At 50.6% G+C, this 20,821-nt stretch overlaps 2 protein-coding genes across 2 annotated transcripts; both read left to right on the top strand.

Moving 5' to 3' along the window:
- The first annotated feature begins 10,021 nt into the window (after positions 1–10,021).
- LOC123079390 (universal stress protein PHOS32) lies at positions 10,022–15,030 on the top strand. Its single transcript, XM_044502159.1, has 2 exons — positions 10,022–11,039; positions 14,590–15,030. Exons 1-2 carry the CDS (start codon positions 10,247–10,249, stop codon positions 14,595–14,597), a joined length of 801 nt encoding a protein of 266 aa, XP_044358094.1. The 5' UTR covers positions 10,022–10,246; the 3' UTR covers positions 14,598–15,030.
- A 1,581-nt stretch (positions 15,031–16,611) lies between these two features.
- Positions 16,612–19,504, top strand: LOC123074850 (5' exonuclease Apollo). The gene is made up of 4 exons (XM_044497584.1): positions 16,612–17,017; positions 17,115–17,323; positions 18,073–18,180; positions 18,425–19,504. The coding sequence occupies exons 1-4, from the start codon at positions 16,720–16,722 to the stop codon at positions 19,160–19,162; spliced, it is 1,353 nt and encodes a 450-aa protein (XP_044353519.1). The 5' UTR covers positions 16,612–16,719; the 3' UTR covers positions 19,163–19,504.
- The last annotated feature ends 1,317 nt before the right edge of the window (positions 19,505–20,821 follow it).

Here is a 20,821-nt window from a genome sequence, read left to right as displayed (position 1 = left end):
GGAGGGGAGGAGAGGCAGCCAAGGGGGCGCCCCAAGTAGGAGGACTCCTACTTGGGCGCCTCCCAATTCGGCCTCCCCCCTTACCATATCCACCGGAGGGGGAAGGAAAGAGGAGGGAGGAGGGAAGGAAGGGGGAGGCCGAATCCCTCCCCTTCCTTCTCTCTTCTCCCCTTTCCTGTCCCTTAGGTGCGACCCATATGGGGGGGGCGCAGCAGCCCCTGCTGGCTGCTGTGTTTCCCCTCTTGGCCCATTAGGCCCATATAGTTTGCCGGGGGATGCCCGGAACCCCTTTCGGTGACCCGATACGTACCCGGTACCCCCGGAACACTTCCGGTGTCCGAATACTATCGTCCTATATATGAATCTTTATCTCTCAGCCATTTCGAGACTCCTCGTCATGTCCGTGATCTCATCCGGGACTTCGAACAACATTCGGTCACCAAATCACATAACTCATATAATACAAAATCGTCATCGAACATTAAGCGTGCGGACCCTACGGGTTCGAGAACTATGTAGACATGACTGAGACACCTCTCCGGTCAATAACCAATAGCGGAACCTGGATGCTCATATTGGTTCATACATATTCTACGAAGATCTTTATCAGTCGTACCGTAATGACAACATACGTTATTCCCTTTGTCCATCGGTATGTTACTTGCCCGAGATTCGATCGTCGGTATCTTCATACCTAGTTCAATCTCGTTACCAGCAAGTCTCTTTACTCGTTCCGTAATACATCATCCGCAACTAACTCATTAGTCACATTGCTTGCAAGGCTTATTATGATGTGCATTACCGAGAGGGCCTAGAGATACCTCTCTGATACTCGGAGTGACAAATCCTAGTCTCGATCTATGCCAACCCAACAAACACCTTCGGAGATACCTGTAGAGCATATTTATAATCACCCAGTTACGTTGTGACGTTTGATATCACACAAGGTATTCCTCCGGTATTCGGGAGTTGCATAATCTCATAGTCAAAGGAATATATATATGACATGAAGCAAGCAATAGCAATAAAACTGAACGATCAATATGCTAAGCTAAGGATGGGTCTTGTCCATCACATCATTCTCCTAATGATGTGTCTCGTTCATCAAATGACAACTCATGTCTATGGTTAGGAAACTTAATCATCTTTGATTAACGAGCTAGTCTAGTGGAGGCTACTAGGGACACAGTGTTTTGTCTATGTATCCACACATGTATCAAGTTCCCGGTTAATACAATTCTAGCATGAATAATAAACGTTTATCATGATATAAGGAAATATAAAATAACAACTTTATTATTGCCTCTAGGGCATATTTCCTTCAATACCCTCAGCCCCGAGGGTGAACTACTCCCTCCTCGTCATGGAGAGTGTCGGGATGATGAAGATGGCCACCTGTGATGGTTTCCCCCTCCGATAGGGTGCCGAAACGGGCTCCCGATTGGTTTTTCGTGGCTACAGAGGCTTGCGGCGGCGGAACTCCCGATCTAGGTTCTGTTCTGGAGTTTTTGGGATTTATAAGAGGTGTTGGCGTCGGGAACAAGTCAGGGGGGGCCACGAGGCGACGACAAGGATGGGGGCGCACCCTAGGGATGGGGGTGGCGCCCTCCACCCTTGTGGTGGCCCCGGGACTCCTCTCCGGTAACTTTTCGTTCTAGTATTTTCTATATTTTCCAAAAATATTCTCCGTAAATTTTCAGGTCAATTGGTCTCCGTTTGATATTCCTTTTCTGCGAAACTCAAAAACAAGGAAAAAACAAAAACTGGCCATGGGCTCTAGGTTAATAGGTTAGTCCCAAAAATCATATACAATAGCATTTAAATGCATATAAAACATCCAAAACAGATAATATAATAGCATGGAACGATAAAAAATTATAGATATGTTGGAGACGTATCAGACCCCAAGTAGGATTCCTCCGACGTATCAGACCCCAAGTAGGATTCCTCCTACTTGCCTCCTTTGGCTGCTCCTCCCTCCCTCCCACCTATATATGTGTGGGAGGGGGCGCTTAGCACACAACAGACAATTGCCTAGCCGTGTGCGGCGCCCCCTCCACCGTTTACACCCCCGATCATATTTCCGTAGTGCTTAGGCAAAGCCCTGCGGAGATCACTTCACCATCACCATCACCACGCCGTCGTGCTGCCGGAACTCATCTACTGCCTCGCCATCTTGCTGGATCAAGAAGGCGGAGGACGTCACCGAGCTGAACGTGTGCAGAACGTGGAGGTGTTGTGCGTTCGGCACTAGATCGGTTGGAGCGTGAAGAAAGTTCGACTACATCAACCGCGTTGTGAAATGCTTCCGCTTACGGTCTACGAGGGTACGTAGACACACCCTCCCCCTCTCGTTGCTATGCATCTCCATGGATAGATGATTGCATGTGCGTAGAATTTTTTTATTTTCCATGCAACGATTCCCAACAAATATAGCATAAATACTTTATAAATTATAGATACATTGGGACGTATCACTTGATCACATCATACATAGAGTGCTCAAACATTTGCATTAGTTAGAGCATCTCAAACAAGTCATCTTCCCCGTATGAAAAAACCTGGTATAAAGGGAGCTGGGCAATTACTCCTCCAACAGATCTCATAAACACGAATTTTTTAGGGGATCCCAACCTCCCCTCTATCTACGGAAAAAGGTCTTCTTAAGCTTTCCCCTAAAACTGGCGGAGGCAACTGTTGAACTTCCACACCCGTTGGCGAGCTGCGGCCGCAACAACGACCCACGCCACCGCCAGAGGAGGCTTGCCTCCCCGCCGCCACACCCATCTAACCTACTCGCAATGGCTGCCTCACCCCACCGCCGCGCCGTCCCGCCGTTTAGTCGCCTCGCCCTGCCCACCTCGACCAAAGGTGTGAACCAAAGGTCTTTTCTTTCTATTTCTAATTCACAGGATTTGTCATACGATTTGAGATACATGACATCGCATCATATACAAGTTTTTCATTTCTAGTGTTTTATGAACAAAAAGGGCTGAACCTTGCAGGAAGCTGCCCGGAACCAAGAGGACGACCGGAGAAGCCAGCAGGCACCAAAAACCGTCCGCGTGGGCTTTGGTAAAGCGCACAGCTCGCGCAACACAACAAACGGCGGGCAACCGACGCTGATGTGACGTTCCAGATCGAGGCCCCGGTAGCTATCTTGTGCGGAGAGGTGGCAGTCAACGGCCCCATCCAGTGCTATCCCGTTCAGCGAACGCGTACACGGAATGGATGTAGGTAGGTTCATGAACTGGCGGCAACCAGAATAGAGGGAGGGGAAACGGTCAGTGCGTTCTGCGCTCCTGGACCAAAACCAGCGTATACTCGATCGGACTGGCACCCCACTAACTCTGCGATGATTATCATGCACATAATAATCTGTCAAAAATCCTTTTCTTTTGTAAGAAGCTGTAATCTGCTAGTATAGTCCACTTGTACTACGAAATAAGCAAATAATACTACCAGTTGCGATCTTTCTAGATTCTGATAGTAGCTTTCCAGCTGCTTTGGAAAATGAGGAAACGCTATTGCAAGGATTAGTCAAATACTACCTGCACAATAGGTGGAGGATTAGCGAAGATGGTCCCTCGCGGTGGCATTTTCCTGAATTTATTTTAGTCTTTTCATTGTTGTTTGTTTCGTGGGAGGAGACGTTTCCATTAACTATGAAACATTGCTCGGATGGTCACTAATTGCTTTCCAACGCTGTTCTTTGAGTGAAAAGAGACGTTTCCGTTGAATATGAGTGTATCTCAGGGTTTTGGACTTCGTCGTGGACTGCCTCTCGCGCCGCCTCCCTCGCGGGTGACACGGGAGGTCTCAGCCGCCGCCGCCTAGTCCTCCCCCAGCGCTCACCTTCCCCTCCGCCACTGCCGGTGGTCGGCGCCGGGCAAAGCCCGTGCGTGCGATGGCAGCGGCGGAGGGCCTCTCCTCCCTCCCCCCAGACCCGCGGACGGCGCGGGCGCCCAGATCCGCGGGGTGCGGCCCTCCCAACGGCGGCAGGCTTGCGGCGGTGCACGGGCGCCCAGATCCATTGGGTGTGTGTCTTCCGGTAGCTCCTGGCGGCGGCGGGCTCGGCGGCGGCAGGCTTGGACGACGGCGTGGGCCACGCGGCGGCGGATCTCGTCGCTCCAGTCATCACGGAGTAATCTGGACCTCGGGCGGCGGCCCTGGTAGGCACGGCAACGACGCCCTTGGCTGGCGGCGCTCACGGGTGGTGGATGGACGGCGCCTTGACCGCATGGGCGGTGAGTTGCCGGTGGATCTCCTCCTCGCTACAGGCTCTCTCCCGCTGCACTTGGTGGCTTGCGATCCCGATTGTCGGCCTCGGTGCGTTCGCGGGGCTGGTAGAGGTGACATCGGACCGGAGGAAACTCTGGATGACTCACTTATCCCAACGGTGGCGACGACCAAGGTCGTCGTTCTCCTCCTTGCAGGCGCCATCGAGGCCCTGCCCTCCACCCCGACCTCATGCCCGGGTGAAGACCCAAAATCTCCTCAGATTGGGCGGCGGCACTGTGTGTGTCGTGCCCTTCTTGGAGGCGCCGTCTGGGACGTTCGGGTGCTCGGTTAGAAGAACTGAAGGCGAAGGGGTTGGGACCAGTGGCAATAGGTGGTGCTCACGAAGGAGGAGCGGTGTGGCATCTAGCACGTTGACAACGGCGAGTCTTGGTGGCATGGAGTGGCCGGGTCTCGGCGGTGGGCATGTGACGATGGACGAGCGCGGGATGGTGGCGTCGTGGTGGCGTCAACGAAAGCTAGGCATGGCTAGGTGAGTGCGCCGGACCGATGTGTGCCCCAGACCCGGCATTGTGGCTTGGTTGGGGCCTTTGGTTTTAGATGTTAGGATATGGTGCGAAGTCTGTTTGGTATTCGGTTCGGACTATAGGCACCCATTCATCAAGGATAGAAGTAGCGGCGGATATTGTCAAGATGATGGCTTAAGACGTACTGATGTATTACTTTATAAGATCTTATGAATAATTAAGAAGAGCAACTCCAATGGAGCGACCCATTTCGTCCGCCACCGTTCGTTTGGGTCGGCGCGGACAGAAAAGGCGGCCCAATGCGCCGACCCAAACAGACGCGTGTCCACTTGGCGTCCGCATGGCGACCCATTCCCGGCCCAATTTTGAGCAGGATTTGCGTCGGCGCGGACACGAGATGGACGCGCGCGCGCCTACTCCTCTCCCCGGGCCCACCGGTCGGTGGCAGCCACCACCATTCCCCCCTTTTTCCCAAAAACACTCCCGTCAGCGCGCGCTCCCACCCCAACCAGCCATGGACGACGCCATCGACCTCGGCGCCGCCGCCGGCCTCGCCTCCCTCGCCTCGACCGGCGCCGTCGCCCCCTCCGGGAAAGGCAAGCCTCGTACCCCGCGCAAGACCGCCGCCGCGACCAAGCCAAAGAAGGCGCTGACGCCCGAACAGCGGGCAAGGGAGTCGGCCAAGAGGAAGGGCCGGAGGCACGCCGCGGACGCGAGGGATGAGGCCGCCGCGCCGGCCGCCGTCGTCGCCGCCGCGCAGCAGGAGGTCACCAACGCCCGCGTCGCGGCGGCAACGAGGGAGGCGCTCTACATGCTAGGGTTAAACCCTAGCCAACACGGCCTCGTCCAAGCCGCTGTCGCCGCGGCCAGCACCGGCTCGTCGGCGTTTCCTCGGATGGTGTTGCCCGACTCGCCCCGCGCGTCGGCTTGCAACCCGATCCCCGACTTTCACGTCTACCCGCAGGCCTCCCGCCTCTCTAGGGAGTGCTCGCCCGACGTGAGCGTGGTCGCGCCTTCACGCCTGCGCCCGCACCCATCGACCTCAAAGCCACCCCGGTGGCCGGTGGCTCGTCATCCGGCGGCTCGAGGAAACGCACGCGGCAGACGCCGGCCGCCGTGCTCCCAGGCGCCCGCGACCTGTTTGAGGAAATACCGTCCGCCGTCGACGAGGACTACATGCAGAACCTCATCTTCGAGGGCGGTGCGCCGGCCGCTGGCTACGATCCCGACAAGACACAAAGCCAGGGCGGCCACGGGGCGTTCACGCCGGCCGCTGGCTATGTTCCCGGACGGCCTTCATGCGTGATCAGGTCGGCATCGACCTGGACGGCTTCCCCCTCGACCACGAGTTCCCGGACGACTACGAGCTAGAGGAAGAGGACGAGTGCGACATCGAAGTGGAGCCTTTGTTCGAGGACGAGCTCGCCAACCAAGCCGTTGGTCCTAAGCCGAAGCGCAAGAGCAAGCGCACGAAGGCGTACACGGCGGCCGAGGACAAGCTTCTTTGCGAGTGTTGGCGAGACATTGGACAAGACCCCAAGACGGGCGCCGAGCAAAAGCATTCAACCTTTTGGATTCGTGTTCACCGAGAGTTTCATGAGCGCAAGAAGTTTCCGCCTTACCAATTTGTGAGCACGCGCGGGTGAGTCTGCATTTCCAAGCGGTGGAGGGTGATCCAACAAGAGTGCAACAAGTTTTGCGCTACTCTTGAGAGCGTAAGGCCCGCCCCGTGAGCGGCATCGGCATGCAATACATGGTATGCTAGCAAGCCGCCCTCTTTTGTGTCATCAAGTTCATCCTTTGCGTGTTCATTTGCATATCACTTGCCCATATGCTTGCATGGAAACATTTTGTAGGCATTTCAAGCTTTGGAGGCATTCAAGTTTCAACACAATGGCAAGTGCTTCAACCTCTCCCATTGCTATCGGGTCATCAAGGACGAGGAGAAGTTCAAGGCACAATATGCCGCACTCAAGTCGCGTGGGGGGAAGAAAGCCGTGGAGGATGTTGGGGAGGGCGAGCCGGCACGGCCGCGGGGGAAGACCAACTCCAAGGAGGACAAGCGAGATGCGGCCACCAACGCCTTGATCGCAAGCGTGGACGGCATGATGAATAAGAAGGACTCAAGGGAGGAGGAGCGCCGGCGTTTCAAAGCGGAGCAAATGGATGCTTTCATGGAGATCCAAAGGAGGAGGCTTGAGCTGGACGCCGACAAGCAAGCCAAGATGTTCGAGCTAGAGGCGGAGAAGCAAGCCAAGATGCTAGAGATCGAGGCCGCCAACGCCAAGACCAAGGCGAAAGAAGTGGCTCTCGTGAGCATGATGACCGGGGTGGAGATCATGAAGGTGGATCTCAATACCGTGTCGCCAAGGAAGAGGCCGTGGTCCGGGAAGATGCAGGCCGACATGCTCAAGTTCGATGACGAGTGATTTATGGCGGCGAGCGCCATCTTTTTTGTATGCCGGCAGGTGTGCCGGCATGACCACGGCGTGGTCGAACTCAAGTCCCACCCTTTTTTTGTGTGCTGGCATGTGTGCCGGCCGGCTCACGAGTGCGCCAACATGAACTGTGGTGATATTTTCTGAAGCCGGCATTGTATGCCGGCGCTAGCATGGTGCCGGCACGAGACATGGCCGCTGGCATGATCGGCCGCGGGCCTTTTTTTCTAAAAAGTTGAATGCGGATATGAAATGGGTCGGCGCGTTGGGCGCACTGCCGATCCAAATCTAAACAAGGACGAACGCCGGGCGGGCGGCCGATCCAAACGGACAAATGCGCCGTCCATTTGGGTCGACCCGTTGGAGTTGCTCTAAAGTGGCTGCATGCAGAGGCCGGGGTCTTTCGTCTTTTAAAAAAATGAGGTGTATCTCCAGGATGCTTATATATAGGCTTATAGAGGTAGGGTGCCTGTGCCTGTATCTTGTCCATCCAGCGATCGTACTGTGTTAAGTACTTAGAGCAACTCCAATGGGGCGACCCATTTCGTCCGCGGCCGTCCATTTGGGTTGGCGCGGACAGAAAAGGCGGCCCAATGCGTCGACCCAAACGGACACGCGTCCGTTTTTCGTCCGCGGGCGACCCATTCCCGGCCCAATTTTGAGCCTGATTTGCGTCGGCGCGGACACGCGACGGACGCGCGCGCGGTCGCCTACTCCTGTCCCCGGGCCCGCTGGTCTGTGGCACATTGGCCTCCCCCCCGGTCAACGAGCAACCCTCGCCCCTGCCTCCTCCGTCACCGACGCCGCCGCCCATTTTTGCGGCGACTCTTCCAGCTGCCACCGCCTCCACATCCGCCCAGCAACGCCGCTCCTGCCCCCAGTCGCTCGCCGCCGCCATTTTGCCGCCGGGGAGCAAACTGGTTCCCGCCGCCGCTTCCCCCACCGCACCGACGCCCGCGACCAAGACGCCTCGCCGCCCCCGCCACATACGACCGGCACGCTCGTCGGACGCCGGCAGGGCAGCTAGCTGGTCTGTGCGCGCCGCGTCTCCCCTCGCCGGCCGTCTCCTTCTTCGACGCCCGCAAACTGTTCGATAGTTTGCCAAGGTACGGAAATGGACTCCGCCGACGAGTTCTTTTTCCACAATTTCATTTGCGACTCCAACGTCGTCCGACGACGAGGAGGAGATATTGGCTGCCGTGTTGGCCCATCACCACCTCAACAACCAGCGGCCATTGTTCCGTGGCTCCATTCCGGGCCACCTTCCGGCGTTGAATCGTAACCGAGAGAGTGGGCATTTCCTTCTCTGGAAGGACTACTTTGATACAACAAACCCGTTGTTCAAACATCACAAATTTCGCCGCCGGTTTCGTATGAGTAGGCATGTTTTCAACCGTATTAGAGAGGGAGTGGTCGGCTATGATGACTACTTCGAGTGCAAAGAGGATGTCGTCGGCAAGATTGGTTTCTCCTCTTATCAGAAATGCACTGCCGCCATCCGAATTCTTGCATACGGAGTGCCCGGTGATCTCATTGACGAGTACGTCCGTATGAGCGAGTCTACATGCCTAGAGTCCCTGTATAAGTTCTGCAAGGCTGTGATTGCTGTGTTTGGCCCTGAGTACTTGAGAGAGCCGACAGCTGCAGATACAGCCCGTTTGTTGGCGATGAATGCTAGCAGGGGCTTCCCGGGGAAGCTTGGCAGCATAGACTGCATGCACTGGGAGTGGAAAAACTACCCTTTTGCTTGGCAAGGGTAGTATAAGGGACATGTCAGGGCTTGCACTGTCATACCAGAGGCTGTGGCGCCTCAAGATCTCTGGATCTGGCACTCTTTCTTTGGCATGGCTGGATCACACAATGATATCAACGTGCTTCAGCGCTCACCGGTGTTTGCTAGGCTTGCCGAAGGCAACAGCCCACCGGTGAACTTTACTGTCAACGGCCACAACTACGACAAAGGGTACTATTTGGCTGACGGTATCTATCCTCAGTGGACCACTATTGTAAAGACAATACCCAACCCTGTTGGAGAGAAAAGGAAAAGATTTGCCCAAGAGCAAGAGAGTGCTAGAAAGGATGTCGAGCGTGCCTTTGGTGTTTTGCAATCTCGATGGGGCATCGTTCGTTATCCTGCTAATAATTGGAGCACGCAGAAACTATGGGAGGTAATGACTGCTTGTGTGATCATGCACAATATGATCGTAGAAGACAAGCGCCCGGAACGTCTGTACGATCAAGGCTTTCAGTTTTAGGGTGAGAATGTTGTGCCTGAGTATGGAATAGCGGCAACATTTGAGCAGTTCACTCAGTTTCATGAAGACATGCGTGATTGGGAAACTCACGTGCAACTGCAAAATGATTTGGTTGAGCATATGTAGACTCATGTTGGCAACCAATAGATGTATCTTCTTTTATTCGTTTGCAAAACTATGTGAAACATTTTTATTTTTATTTGGCCTGTAAACTATATTATTTATTTGGCCGGACTATTTTATTTGTTAAATTTTCATTTCACAATATGTTGAATGCAATGCAAAATTGGGCGGCCAGCCGGCCACGCCTGCACATATGGGTCGGCGCGTTGGGCGCGCTGCCGACCCATATAAAAAACAGGGCGGACGCCGGGCGGGCGGCCGACCCAAACGAAAAAATGAACGAAATCGCCGTCCGTTTGAGTCGGCCCGTTGGAGTTGCTCTTAGTAATAAAAAGTGAAAGATTAGGAGAAGCTCGAGAAAGATTAAAGAAAAGCGGAACAAAAAGCGACAACATCGGGCAGCGCTGCGTGTACGACAAGGCAAGGCAAATCCAGTCCCCCTCCCCCAATCACACAGCTCAGTTGCAAGCACAAGGCGCAACACGACCATTCCCTTCCTTCCTTCCAGCCCACTCTCTCGATTCATCCATTTCAAAACCAAAACCCCCAATCAGCATCACCCCACCTCACCCCGGATCAAATCCACCACCGAGAGATTCCGGAATAAACCCGAGAGAGCCCGGCGAGAAGGGTCAGCGCAAAAACCCTAGCCAGCTAGCTCCCCATGGCGGCCAACTCCTCCTCCCCGTTGGCCGGCGGCGACGCGCCGGCCCCGGCGCTGCCGCCGGTGCGGCTCGCGGCGGGGCAGGCGGCGACGATCCAGCCCTCCTCCCCGCGCTACTTCTTCTCCTCGCTCGCCGGCAAGGACGCCTCCTCCCACCGCCGCATCGCCATCGCCGTCGACCTCTCCGACGAGTCCGCCTTCGCCGTGCGGTGGGCCGTGCAGAACTACCTGCGGCCCGGCGACGCCGTCGTGCTCCTCCACGTGCGCCCCACCTCCGTCCTCTACGGCGCCGACTGGGGCTCCATCCCCGTCTCCGTCTCCGACGACGACGCGGACGACGCCGCCGTCGCCGCCGCCGCCGAGGGCTCCGAGCCCCACGCCGCCTCCTCCGCGGAGGAGCTGCAGAAGAAGCGGGAGGAGGACTTCGACGCCTTCACCTCCACCAAGTCGCAGGACCTGGCGCAGCCGCTCGTCGCCGCGCAGATCCCCTTTAAGATCCACGTCGTCAAGGACCACGACATGAAGGAGCGCCTCTGCCTCGAGGCCGAGCGCCTTGGCCTGTCCGCCATGATCATGGGAAGCCGCGGATTCGGGGCCTCGCGCAAGGGCGGCAAGGGGAGGCTCGGGAGTGTTAGTGATTACTGTGTGCATCACTGTGTCTGCCCGGTTGTGGTTGTTCGCTACCCAGATGACGCTGCAGGTATCCCCGGGGAGGCAGCAGCAGCAACAGATGAGCTGCACACCGTGCCTGAGGATGAGCCCGTGTATCATGATGCGCCTGACGCACACAAAGGTTTGCCCTCCTGCTTTCCTGAACTCCATGGTTTATTATTGTTTTGTGCTGATTGATTATTTATTCATGAGGTGCTGGATGAAGTGATTTACTACACTAGTGTATGGTATGCAACAAAACTAGTATAGACACTCCTTGGTAACTAGTTCAGTACTAAGATGTTTCAGTCACTCGGCGATTAAAACTGTTGGTCTTTTGTTGGAATTTGTAATGGCGCTGACAAGTTTGATGGCATAATTTTAACTTGCATAATACTGCTATGGACTGGACTGTTGGAGGAAATGGTAATACTGTGATATTCTCTTCTCATGAAAGGTTTCCCGGTGCTCTTAAAATTGTGGATGAAAAATAAACTGTATTGAGATTTGATAAAGGCACATAGGTATACAAAAATTTTGAACTGTGAATCAAATTCAAAAATGTTGAACTGTGAATCAAATTCTTGAGCTGTCAAGAGATAAATGAAAATGAATCAAATTCTCTGCTTCTGCACACTGCATCCGTTGTTGTTGATGCCATCTGTAGTTGTTTCTTTCTACCTCCTTGTCAAAATACATGTTATTTAGGATCTGGGCTAGTAGAAAACTTTAGGTTAACAATCAATGTTGAAATAATTACTGAAATTGGCAACATCAAATTGATGGTACTAGATCGAACTATCATTTAAAACAACACATTTTCAAAGAAATTGATGGTCAAAATGTCAATGTTAGAGACCGTGTCAACGTCCAAACGGCGTGTGTTTTTGACACAGAGGCAGTACATTTCAGTTGTTATCAGTCACTGGTTGTTATGCTTGTGTAAGTAATTGTACAAGGAGAGTATTTCTTGATGTTTTACTTGGTGAAGAAACATCAGGGTAATGAAGAACTACTACCTCAAATTGGCATCTCTAGTTGTCTAGAGTTAGCACATGAGATAAATAGTGCATTTACAGCAATCTGCTGGCTATTAAGGAAAACAAGGATGCAATTAAAAAAGTGGTAATGCCGATAGTTATATTTTTATATGAGACACTTCCTTTTATGGATCATCTTGTCCGCTGGTTATATGTTTCTACCACGTAGCTGAATTGAAACAATTATCGATGTATATGTAACAAGAGTCGTATCTCTTATGCAACCGTAATAGTTCTACTACCTGATTAAAAAGAGAGTTATATATGGAATTAGTTGCATTTCTCCTATTTAATAGGGGAGTTTCTATGGAAGCTATTTTTCTTTAAATAATATAATAGTTATACAGCAAGCATGGTGACATTATATTCTATACTTTCTTATTTGTGCTAAATTCAGAAGAGGGGCTATATTTTGTTAGTTACCTAAATTGATACTCCCTCCGTCCCAAAATAAGTGTCGTTGATTTAGTACAACTTTGTACTAAATCACCGATACTTATTTTGGGACGGAGGGAGTACTTAATTCAAGGAGAATCACATCTTGGGACATTTGTAGCTTCCTATATTGTTTGTCCATGGTTAACACGAAGATACTTTACAATTTAATTAAAGTAATGCAAAAATGGTGTAACATTAATATCTCTTTTGAAAGCTTTAATCCGCCTCATATTAAAATTTTGTTGTCAGCTTATCAGCTTTGTGGAATGCGTTTTTCATATAAGATTTCTTGTAGGACCACGATAGTTAGAATCAACTCATGCTTTTGAAATTCTGAAGGGTTTTTTCCCATGTATCTCTAGAATTTCTCCTGCGCTAATTGTTTCCACTTCCGTTGCCATGTTTAGCTGAGTTATTTATTTCGTAGTACTCGACCCATTTCAAAGTATAATGCATAGCTTTGAGTGGAATTAAGAAGTTCATACAATCAAGAGAAGGACAAGAGAAAATGGTCATGCTATATATATCCTTGCTTTGATACTTTGGACAAAGAAGAATGAATAGTTAGTGATTGTGTTACTTGTAAATGGAATATAAATGAAGGCAAACAAGGAAAATCATCAAGAAATTCGCATGCATGACTTACATGTTGTAAAGCAATATTGATAAGCTATACACCTTTATAAGGTGCAATGATGGGGGTATGTGTGCAGTTTCCTCTCCTTTTCCCTTATGTCACAAATGGATAGGATCACCCTTTCTTTGATTGCCTTTGGGTCATCTGTTACTTTTACCCATGCATATCTCATTTCACTTTCCCCTTGCATATCAATTTTCTCTAATTACTGTTCTTTTTTTTTTTTTTTGCTTCACACTACACTTATCATCAGCAGATTTTTGATTGGGTCATTGTAGTTGAATACCGTCATACCTCATGTCTTGGGAACCCTTATTAGCCATGTATCCAGTTCATAGCCTTTATACACCTGTCATTTTTCTATGTATGCTGGAACAGATGACATGGTACCAGGGGTACCAGGGATCTCATTAGTTCAGGACCACACTTTTTTGGTAATTACAGTTTGCAGCAGTTGCCAAAAATTTCCACTTGTCATTATGGGCTGGCAAGTGGGACAAGCTGTGACATCAGCTATGGGTGTGTAGCATCTAGCATGCCATACTTGGTTGCAGCAAAAAAATCTAGTCTAGTAAACCAGTAAGGCTATCAGAATTCTTCCTACAATCAGCAAAATTTGTAGGATGTGCTAGGTCTTCAGAAGTTCAGAGTGTTTCCAACATACTTGGGAGGGTAAAGGTTTCACATTCCGAAGATGACTGGTCTTTGTGAATATTGGTCTGTTGTTTGTATGTTATATGCTAGTTTAGTAAACCAACAGAGAACGTGCGATTAGCGCTGCAGTGCGACCTCCAGAGGAGTGGGGCTACTGACAAGGGCTCAAACCCAGGTTCTTCATGCAGTGCGACCCCTCGCTGTATATTGTTCCCCATGCTTGTCAGGGTCACCAATGGCGCTGAGCTGGCCCACATGTCAGCCACACAAAGTTAGGTCACGTAAGTTAGAGGATCTGCGTCCCTGCTGTCGTGGGTGAAGCCGTGTTCAGGGCCTTTTCTCAACCTAAAAAAATGCCTTCGGGTTTCTTACCCCAAGGGCCAAGTTTAGTAAACCAATTAGGCCCTATGTAAGTAAATTCTCCCTATAAACAGCAGGAGTTGTAGGATGTGCTAAGTAGTACTAGTAAATTTGAGCTAGAATCTGCCTAAGGTCTTCACAAGTTCAGAGTGTTGGCAACATACTCCCTCCGTTTGGAATTACTTGTCTCGAAAATGGATGTATCTAGAACTAAAATACGTCTAGATACATCCATTTCCGCGACAAGTAATTTCGAACGGAGGGAGTACTTGGGAGGGTAATGGTTTCAGATGCTCTGGTCCTTGTGAACATTAGCCTGTTATTCATATGTTATGTACAATTATCTACTGGAACAAACCAAGCTTACTCGATTTCCTTGTCGCAGTAGTTTACAATGGTGCCTTTGAATATGTTCTCATATTCAAGAGCTCTGAACTCCCTTGTATGCAAGCGCACCTATTTATTTCAGTTGCTGCCTGATATGTCAGATGCTGTTTCATTTGAGATTCATGCTTTGACTTGATCGCTAAGTTGGCTTGCAACTCGCTGTTACTTCACTGCAGAGAACTGAGGCAATGGCATCCAACCGGAGCGCAAGGAAACCATGAGGCTTGTGTACCTAGGCGGTCCCTGCGTATCTGAGTGAAGCAACTCTGTATCCAGCATCCACCGCATGACCGTGCGCATATCATGGACTTGCTTTGCCGGCAGGCTTTAGGGCCGGGCTCTCAAGTGGCGGGGGTCTTTGTTGGTTTGTGTCGTGTGATGTTTTATGTTGTCGACTGCAAGTAGATTGAACTATTTACTGTGTGCATGAGCTGTATTTTTATGAACCTCTCTTGTTTTGTAAGGCCAGGCTTCCCCATGTATGTGTACCTGTTGTATTCTTCCCTACTTTTCTGCTTTGGATACTTACTTGGGTAACGGGTGCATGTTTACATGTGCTGTCTAGATTTCTGTATGTACATGTTTGTGTCCAAATAAATGCAATGTTGGTATGCTTCTTTCTGGCATTTACCGCATGCTACATGTTGTTAGGCTTTGTATAATGCTAGATGTTTCTTAAAGAATAAATTGAGTTTTTCTTAAGCACCGATGCTTATTTCTATGAAAGAATTCCTTATTTAACACTGTCTTAAATTTTCTTTCCCTATTTGACATTGAAAATATTTTTCTTCCTTATCTAACCCTAAGTCTAGATTTTATGTCCTTTATAACACTTCCGTCCATTTTAAGCTTTAACGATGTTAAATGTCACCTAAAAAGACCCTTTTACCCCTTGTGTGGCATGTGACAGATTTGATACTCCCTCCGTTCATGAATATAAGTTTTTTTAGAGATTTTAATATAGACCTACATACGGAACAAAATGAGTGAATCTACACTTTAAAATATGTTTATATACATCCGTATGTAGTTTGTATTGAAATCTTTAAAAGAATTATATTTGAAAACAGAGGGAGTAGATGCTAATATTGAAAAGCAAAAAAGACACGTTTTCATTGTCAAACCCCTCAGGTGGCATGTGGAACTGGATCCTCCTCCGACAAACGGTATTGGAATGGTGAAACAGCCTGCGTTGCTACCACCAGGTCGTGCCCTGTCACCGTGCCGCGCCATCGCTCCGTTGGCCGTCGTGTAGAGCAGCCAGCCGCCGTAGCCGGCCCCGCGCGCCCGACCGTGCCACCGCTCCGGCGGTCGCCTGCTGCGCACCACGCCACGGGCCACACGAGAGCCGCTACCACGACGAGCTCCACCGTAGCTGTTGATGCACGAGCCGCCATCAATTTATCTGCATCCCGACGTGTACGTGTGTAGTGAAAGCATAGCTTCAAGTGCTAACTAGTTCAGCTAGAATCGATCAAGCCGCTTGGCAAACACGAAGCCAGCTTCCTACGTAAGCATCGTTTGTATGTCCAGCCCGGCGTGCTAATTGATCATGTCACCAAGAGAGTTTTTGTCTATCTACGCGTGTTGTTGTGGTCAATAGCATCGGCCAGGAACGTCCTCAAGAAAGTATTATGGAAGTACAGGCACCATGCACCCGAGGGTAAAAATGTCTTTTTACATGTAATTTAACACCGTTCGAATGAAAAATGAACGGAAGTGTTATAAAGGGCATAAAATTTAGAAGCAGTGTTACTTAGGGAAAAAATGTTTTCAGTGTCAAATAAGGAAACAAAATTTAATATAGTGTTAAATAAGGATTTCTTTCATTTCTATAGGAGGGGGTATCCTCTACAAATAAGTATCAATTATCAATACTTAAAAACTGATTTATTTTTCTAAGCATCTTATTGTAAAAGGACTTAGCGTTTACGTTGTGAAATGATCGAGCGCAAGGAGTAGACACGGAGGAAAAAGGAAGAGAAAAAATGACTAATCTAATACCAACATCCCTCCCTAAAAAAAATCTAATATCCTAGTACAATATTACACAAGTGAATACTAACGTTTATTGTTGATGAAATTGAAAAATGACTAATATAAAATCTGGAACCTGTCCGATGGTGGTTTCGAAAATGTTGACATGCTTCTTTGCGACGATTACCGCGCGCGGTTAGCGTTTTCATTTTGGCGCGCCTCTTCGCCTCGTCCCTCCCCTTCCCTCTTCCTCACAAAGGCGAAAACACCCCCCAAAAATCCGCGGAGGGGGAGGCGGCGGCGCACTGGCGGCAAGTTCAGCGGCGGCCATGGACGAGGGGCTGGTGTCCGTGGACAAGTTCAGTGGCGGCAGCCAGGCCTACTTCCTCACGCACCTCCACCAGGACCACACCCGGGGCCTCGGCGCGGCGTGCGGCTGGCGCCACGGCCCGCTCTACTGCTCCCCCGTAACGGCGCGCCTCCTCCCCACCCGCTTCCCGGGGGTCGACGCCTCCCTCCTCCGCCCCATCGCCGCCGGAGCATCCGCCTCGCTCACCCTCACCTCCCCGATCTCCGGGCGCACCGTCTCCCTCCACGTCACCGCCCTCCCCGCCATCCACTGCCCCGGTACGCCTCCCCTCCCCAAACCCTCCTCAATCCTAATGCGCTCGCCGCCGCTCGGTAAGCCCGCTGATCGATCCGTGGCCGCGCGCCGTGTGTGCAGGCTCGCTCATGTTCCTCTTCCGCGGCGACCTCGGGTGCAGGCTCTACACCGGGGATTTCCGGTGGGAGTTGGGGTGCGACAAGGCGCGGACCGCGAAGAAGGCGCTCCTCGACGCGCTCGCCGGGGACACCGTCGACGTGCTCTACTTGGACAACACCTACTGCCACCCGTCGCTCAACTTCCCCCCGCGCCGCGTCGTCGCTCAGCAGGTCAGATTTGCTTCGGTCCACTGTGCCAATTCCTGCCCCGTGTATGCAACGTTGTCACTTCAGCCAACCGTAGTCCATGCTAGTCTGAAATTTTCTTCAGAGAAGTGCACTTACCTTCTGTGACGATTTAAATTACTAGGAAGATTATACGTTGTGTTGTGGATCCCTAAGGAAAACAATTCTTAGAATGCCTTGGAGGCCTGACCCCATTCTAGCAGCGAAGTCTCCAGAATGGGCAGATGCACTTTTATATGCAATTTTCGGTGTCCATCCTTTGGTGTCAATTGCGACTGTCAGTTACAACCTAGTTCATATACACAGTATGCTACTTATACATCAATACTTTTGGCATTTCACATGGAGCTCGTAGAATTTCAGTAAGAAATTTGGTATAGCCTGTTGATGCCACTCAAGCCAAGTGTCTGTCAAAGGTGAAAACCAGTGGCATATTGTTTTCTATAGCTGCATCTTGAAGGGGCCAGAGACTAACCGGGCATGGATTTGGTTGGACAGCTGTTGTACTTCCTCATGTTCAGCATTAGCTGCCCCACATCCTATTTTACTAATGTGGTGGATGCTCTGATATAGTCTAGAGTTCTAGCGCTAATTAATTTACCTGCAATAAGATGCCATTCCCAACTTGTAAGTAAGTTGCCTACACATAAGTTTCTGCGTATATGTGACCATTAAATTGTCCATCATGCTATGTTGGATGTTCTATACTAATATTTTCTTAGTGTTGGGTGCAGATAGTTGACCTTATTCGTGCTCATCCTGATCATGAAGTTATTCTTGGCATTGACACTCTTGGCAAAGAAGACCTCTTGCTTTATATAGCCAGAGCACTACAAACGAAGGTGCTAAGCCTCCTTTCCTTGACATAATCTGATATGTTTCTTAATTTCCTATTTCCATTCTTTTATTCAACATAAACATGCTTCAGTATTGGTGTTAAGTTCTCACCCCTGCTCAGTCATCTAGTCTAAAATTCTGTGTAGCCGTCAGAACTTTGATACACACGCTGCTATTGTATTAGCTTTATATACACTACACACTGATCTTCTGAAGGCTAAAATATTCTTTTCTCACTTTCCTTGTCAGATTTGGGTCTGGCCCCAGCGCCTACTGACAATGCACCTTCTAGGCATTGATGACAATCGAGAGATCTTCACCACCCAGACCAGCTTGACGAGGGTCCGGGCTGTTCCAAGATACGGCCTGAGCATCGAGAGTCTTGAAGCTTTGAACACAGTATGTCCAACTATAGGAATCATGCCTTCAGGCAACACTTGGCTATGGAGAAACAGCGAGGGAAAGAGCAAGTTGAGTGGCAAAGGACCAGCAAAGTCTACCAGATGCAAAGGGCGAGGGCGGGGCGCAGTGGGCACAATAGAGATGAACTATGATCCCTCGTCACCACCAAAGCTATTTGAGAAGGATTCCTACACTCTGCCATACACCGACCATGCTTGTTTCACAGAGTTAGAGGATTTTATGCAAACAGTGCGCCCGTCAACGGTCGTAGGGATTGTCAGCTCATCATACTGTTACGTGAATCCTCGTGGTCACTTCGGCCATCTCTGTGGAGACGAAGCGTGCTCTGACAAGACGCCCGTGAAGAACTGCGGGCATGCTGGAAACTGGACGCCCGTGAAGAACGGCAGGCATGCTGGAAACTCGACGCCTAAGAGAAGACCGAGTGCTTCGAAGACTCCAAGGAGAAGGATGGTCAAGATCTCCAGTCCAACACTGTACAGAAGCAGAGCTATAATGATGAAAAGGAGGTATTCCTGTGGTGCAAAGATTGTAGAACCCGAAGAACCCATCCCTGTCTCTTGAGAGTTATCTCCCCTCCCCAAGTAAATTTTATCTTGCTCCTGTGAAGATCAACAAGAGCTGAATGAACAACCTGTCATCGTCCCTTGAGTTATCTCCCCAAGTAAATTTTATCTTGGTCCTGCAAAGATCGACAGCAGCCGGATGAAGAACCTGTCATCGTCCCTTTAATTATTTCTTCAAGTAAATTTTATTCTGCTCCTGTAAAGTTTAACAACTGGGTAGGAAGAGCCTGTGCGACCTAGCTCCCTTGAGTTCTTCTCACAAGTAAAATTTATTTAGCTCGTGTAATTAACAAATGGATGGTGGAAGCAGTGGGATAGGAAGTGTTCTGATACTGTTTAACCAGCTTGCTGCTCTGGGTGCTACCGGCGCCATCTGTTTCTTTTAACCCTGTTCTGTCAGGAAGATGCATTTCAGCTAATGTCTTCCTGATGCAGTTTATTAATACTAGTAGTACTTTGCAACATAGAAAGCCCTGCACTGCACTTTCTTGAGCACTTTTTGGACGCAACAAAAGTTTCTAGACAGTAAAGCAACTTTCAGGCAGCACAGTACCAACCAAGGAGAAAACTCAAAGCGGACACCTCCAAAAAACTGGGGCAGATGGAGCGAGTTAGTTGGGCTTGGGTCGCATCCGTGCCGTGTGCAGGAGAAAATCTCCCCTGCTTTGAACGCCAACCGCCGCACGGACGTGGCTGCTGTTGGGGGTGGACGCGCACCGGGGGTCCGGAGCGGGGCCGGAAGGCGATACGGCGATGGGCGATGGCGCCACCACTGTCGGCACGGCGTGAGCTTTCGGCACCGATTTGCAGCTAACATGGCGGATGCTTTGGACATTCCGAAAGATATAAAGCCTCATGCACCCAGGTCAGCACGGGGGCAAAAGGGCGGAGACGTTCCCGTCGAGGCGGGCAGGGAATCCCGTCTTGCTTGCGATGCGATGCGACACGAGCGCACCCTCCCGGGATCAGAATTCCGTGGTGGTGTGATGCGCCGATGCAACTGTCCGACGTCGAAAGCGCCCAAAGTTTGCACCCAGGATTAGACGTCGGTCGGTCGCTCGTCGGCGCTCAGGTCCTTTCCCTGGGCGGCTGGGCCGAAGCGTCGTCACGTCGTCGTTGCAGGTGGCAAAATTGACAAATTTGACCTACGAACGCCCGTGAAACTATTTCACGCGGTTGACCTTTTTGTGTGACGCCCTACACGAAGGCGCCACACTACACTAGGCGCTACACGTCTGGCCAGCGTCGCACCCGTGTGATCCGAAAATTACTAAGTCAGTGTGCAGCGCCTGAGAGCTAGGCGCCATACTATACAGTGTAGCGCCTAACTTCTAGGCGTTGCACTAGTGGTTGCTTCATTTTGTAGTGCAACCACTAGTGCAGCGTCTGAGAGCTAGGCGTCACACTATACAGTGCAGCGCCTAGCTCTTAGGCTCTGCACAATGACTTAGCAATTTTTAGGCAGTCTGGGGTGCAACGCTGGCCAGGCGTGTAGCGCCTATCTGTGAGGCGTTGCATAGTGTAGTGTGACGCCTTCGTGTCGGGCGTCACACAAAAAGGTCAACCGCGTGAAATAGTTTCACGGACAGTTCATTCCGTGATTTGATTTCGTCCACAGGTCAATTTTGTCAAATTTGCCGTTGCATGTTCCTGAGAA

Source organism: Triticum aestivum, chromosome 3D (genome assembly GCF_018294505.1).
Source record: "Triticum aestivum cultivar Chinese Spring chromosome 3D, IWGSC CS RefSeq v2.1, whole genome shotgun sequence".
NCBI lineage: Eukaryota > Viridiplantae > Streptophyta > Magnoliopsida > Poales > Poaceae > Triticum > Triticum aestivum.
This window is presented reverse-complemented; position numbering and strand designations above follow the sequence as displayed.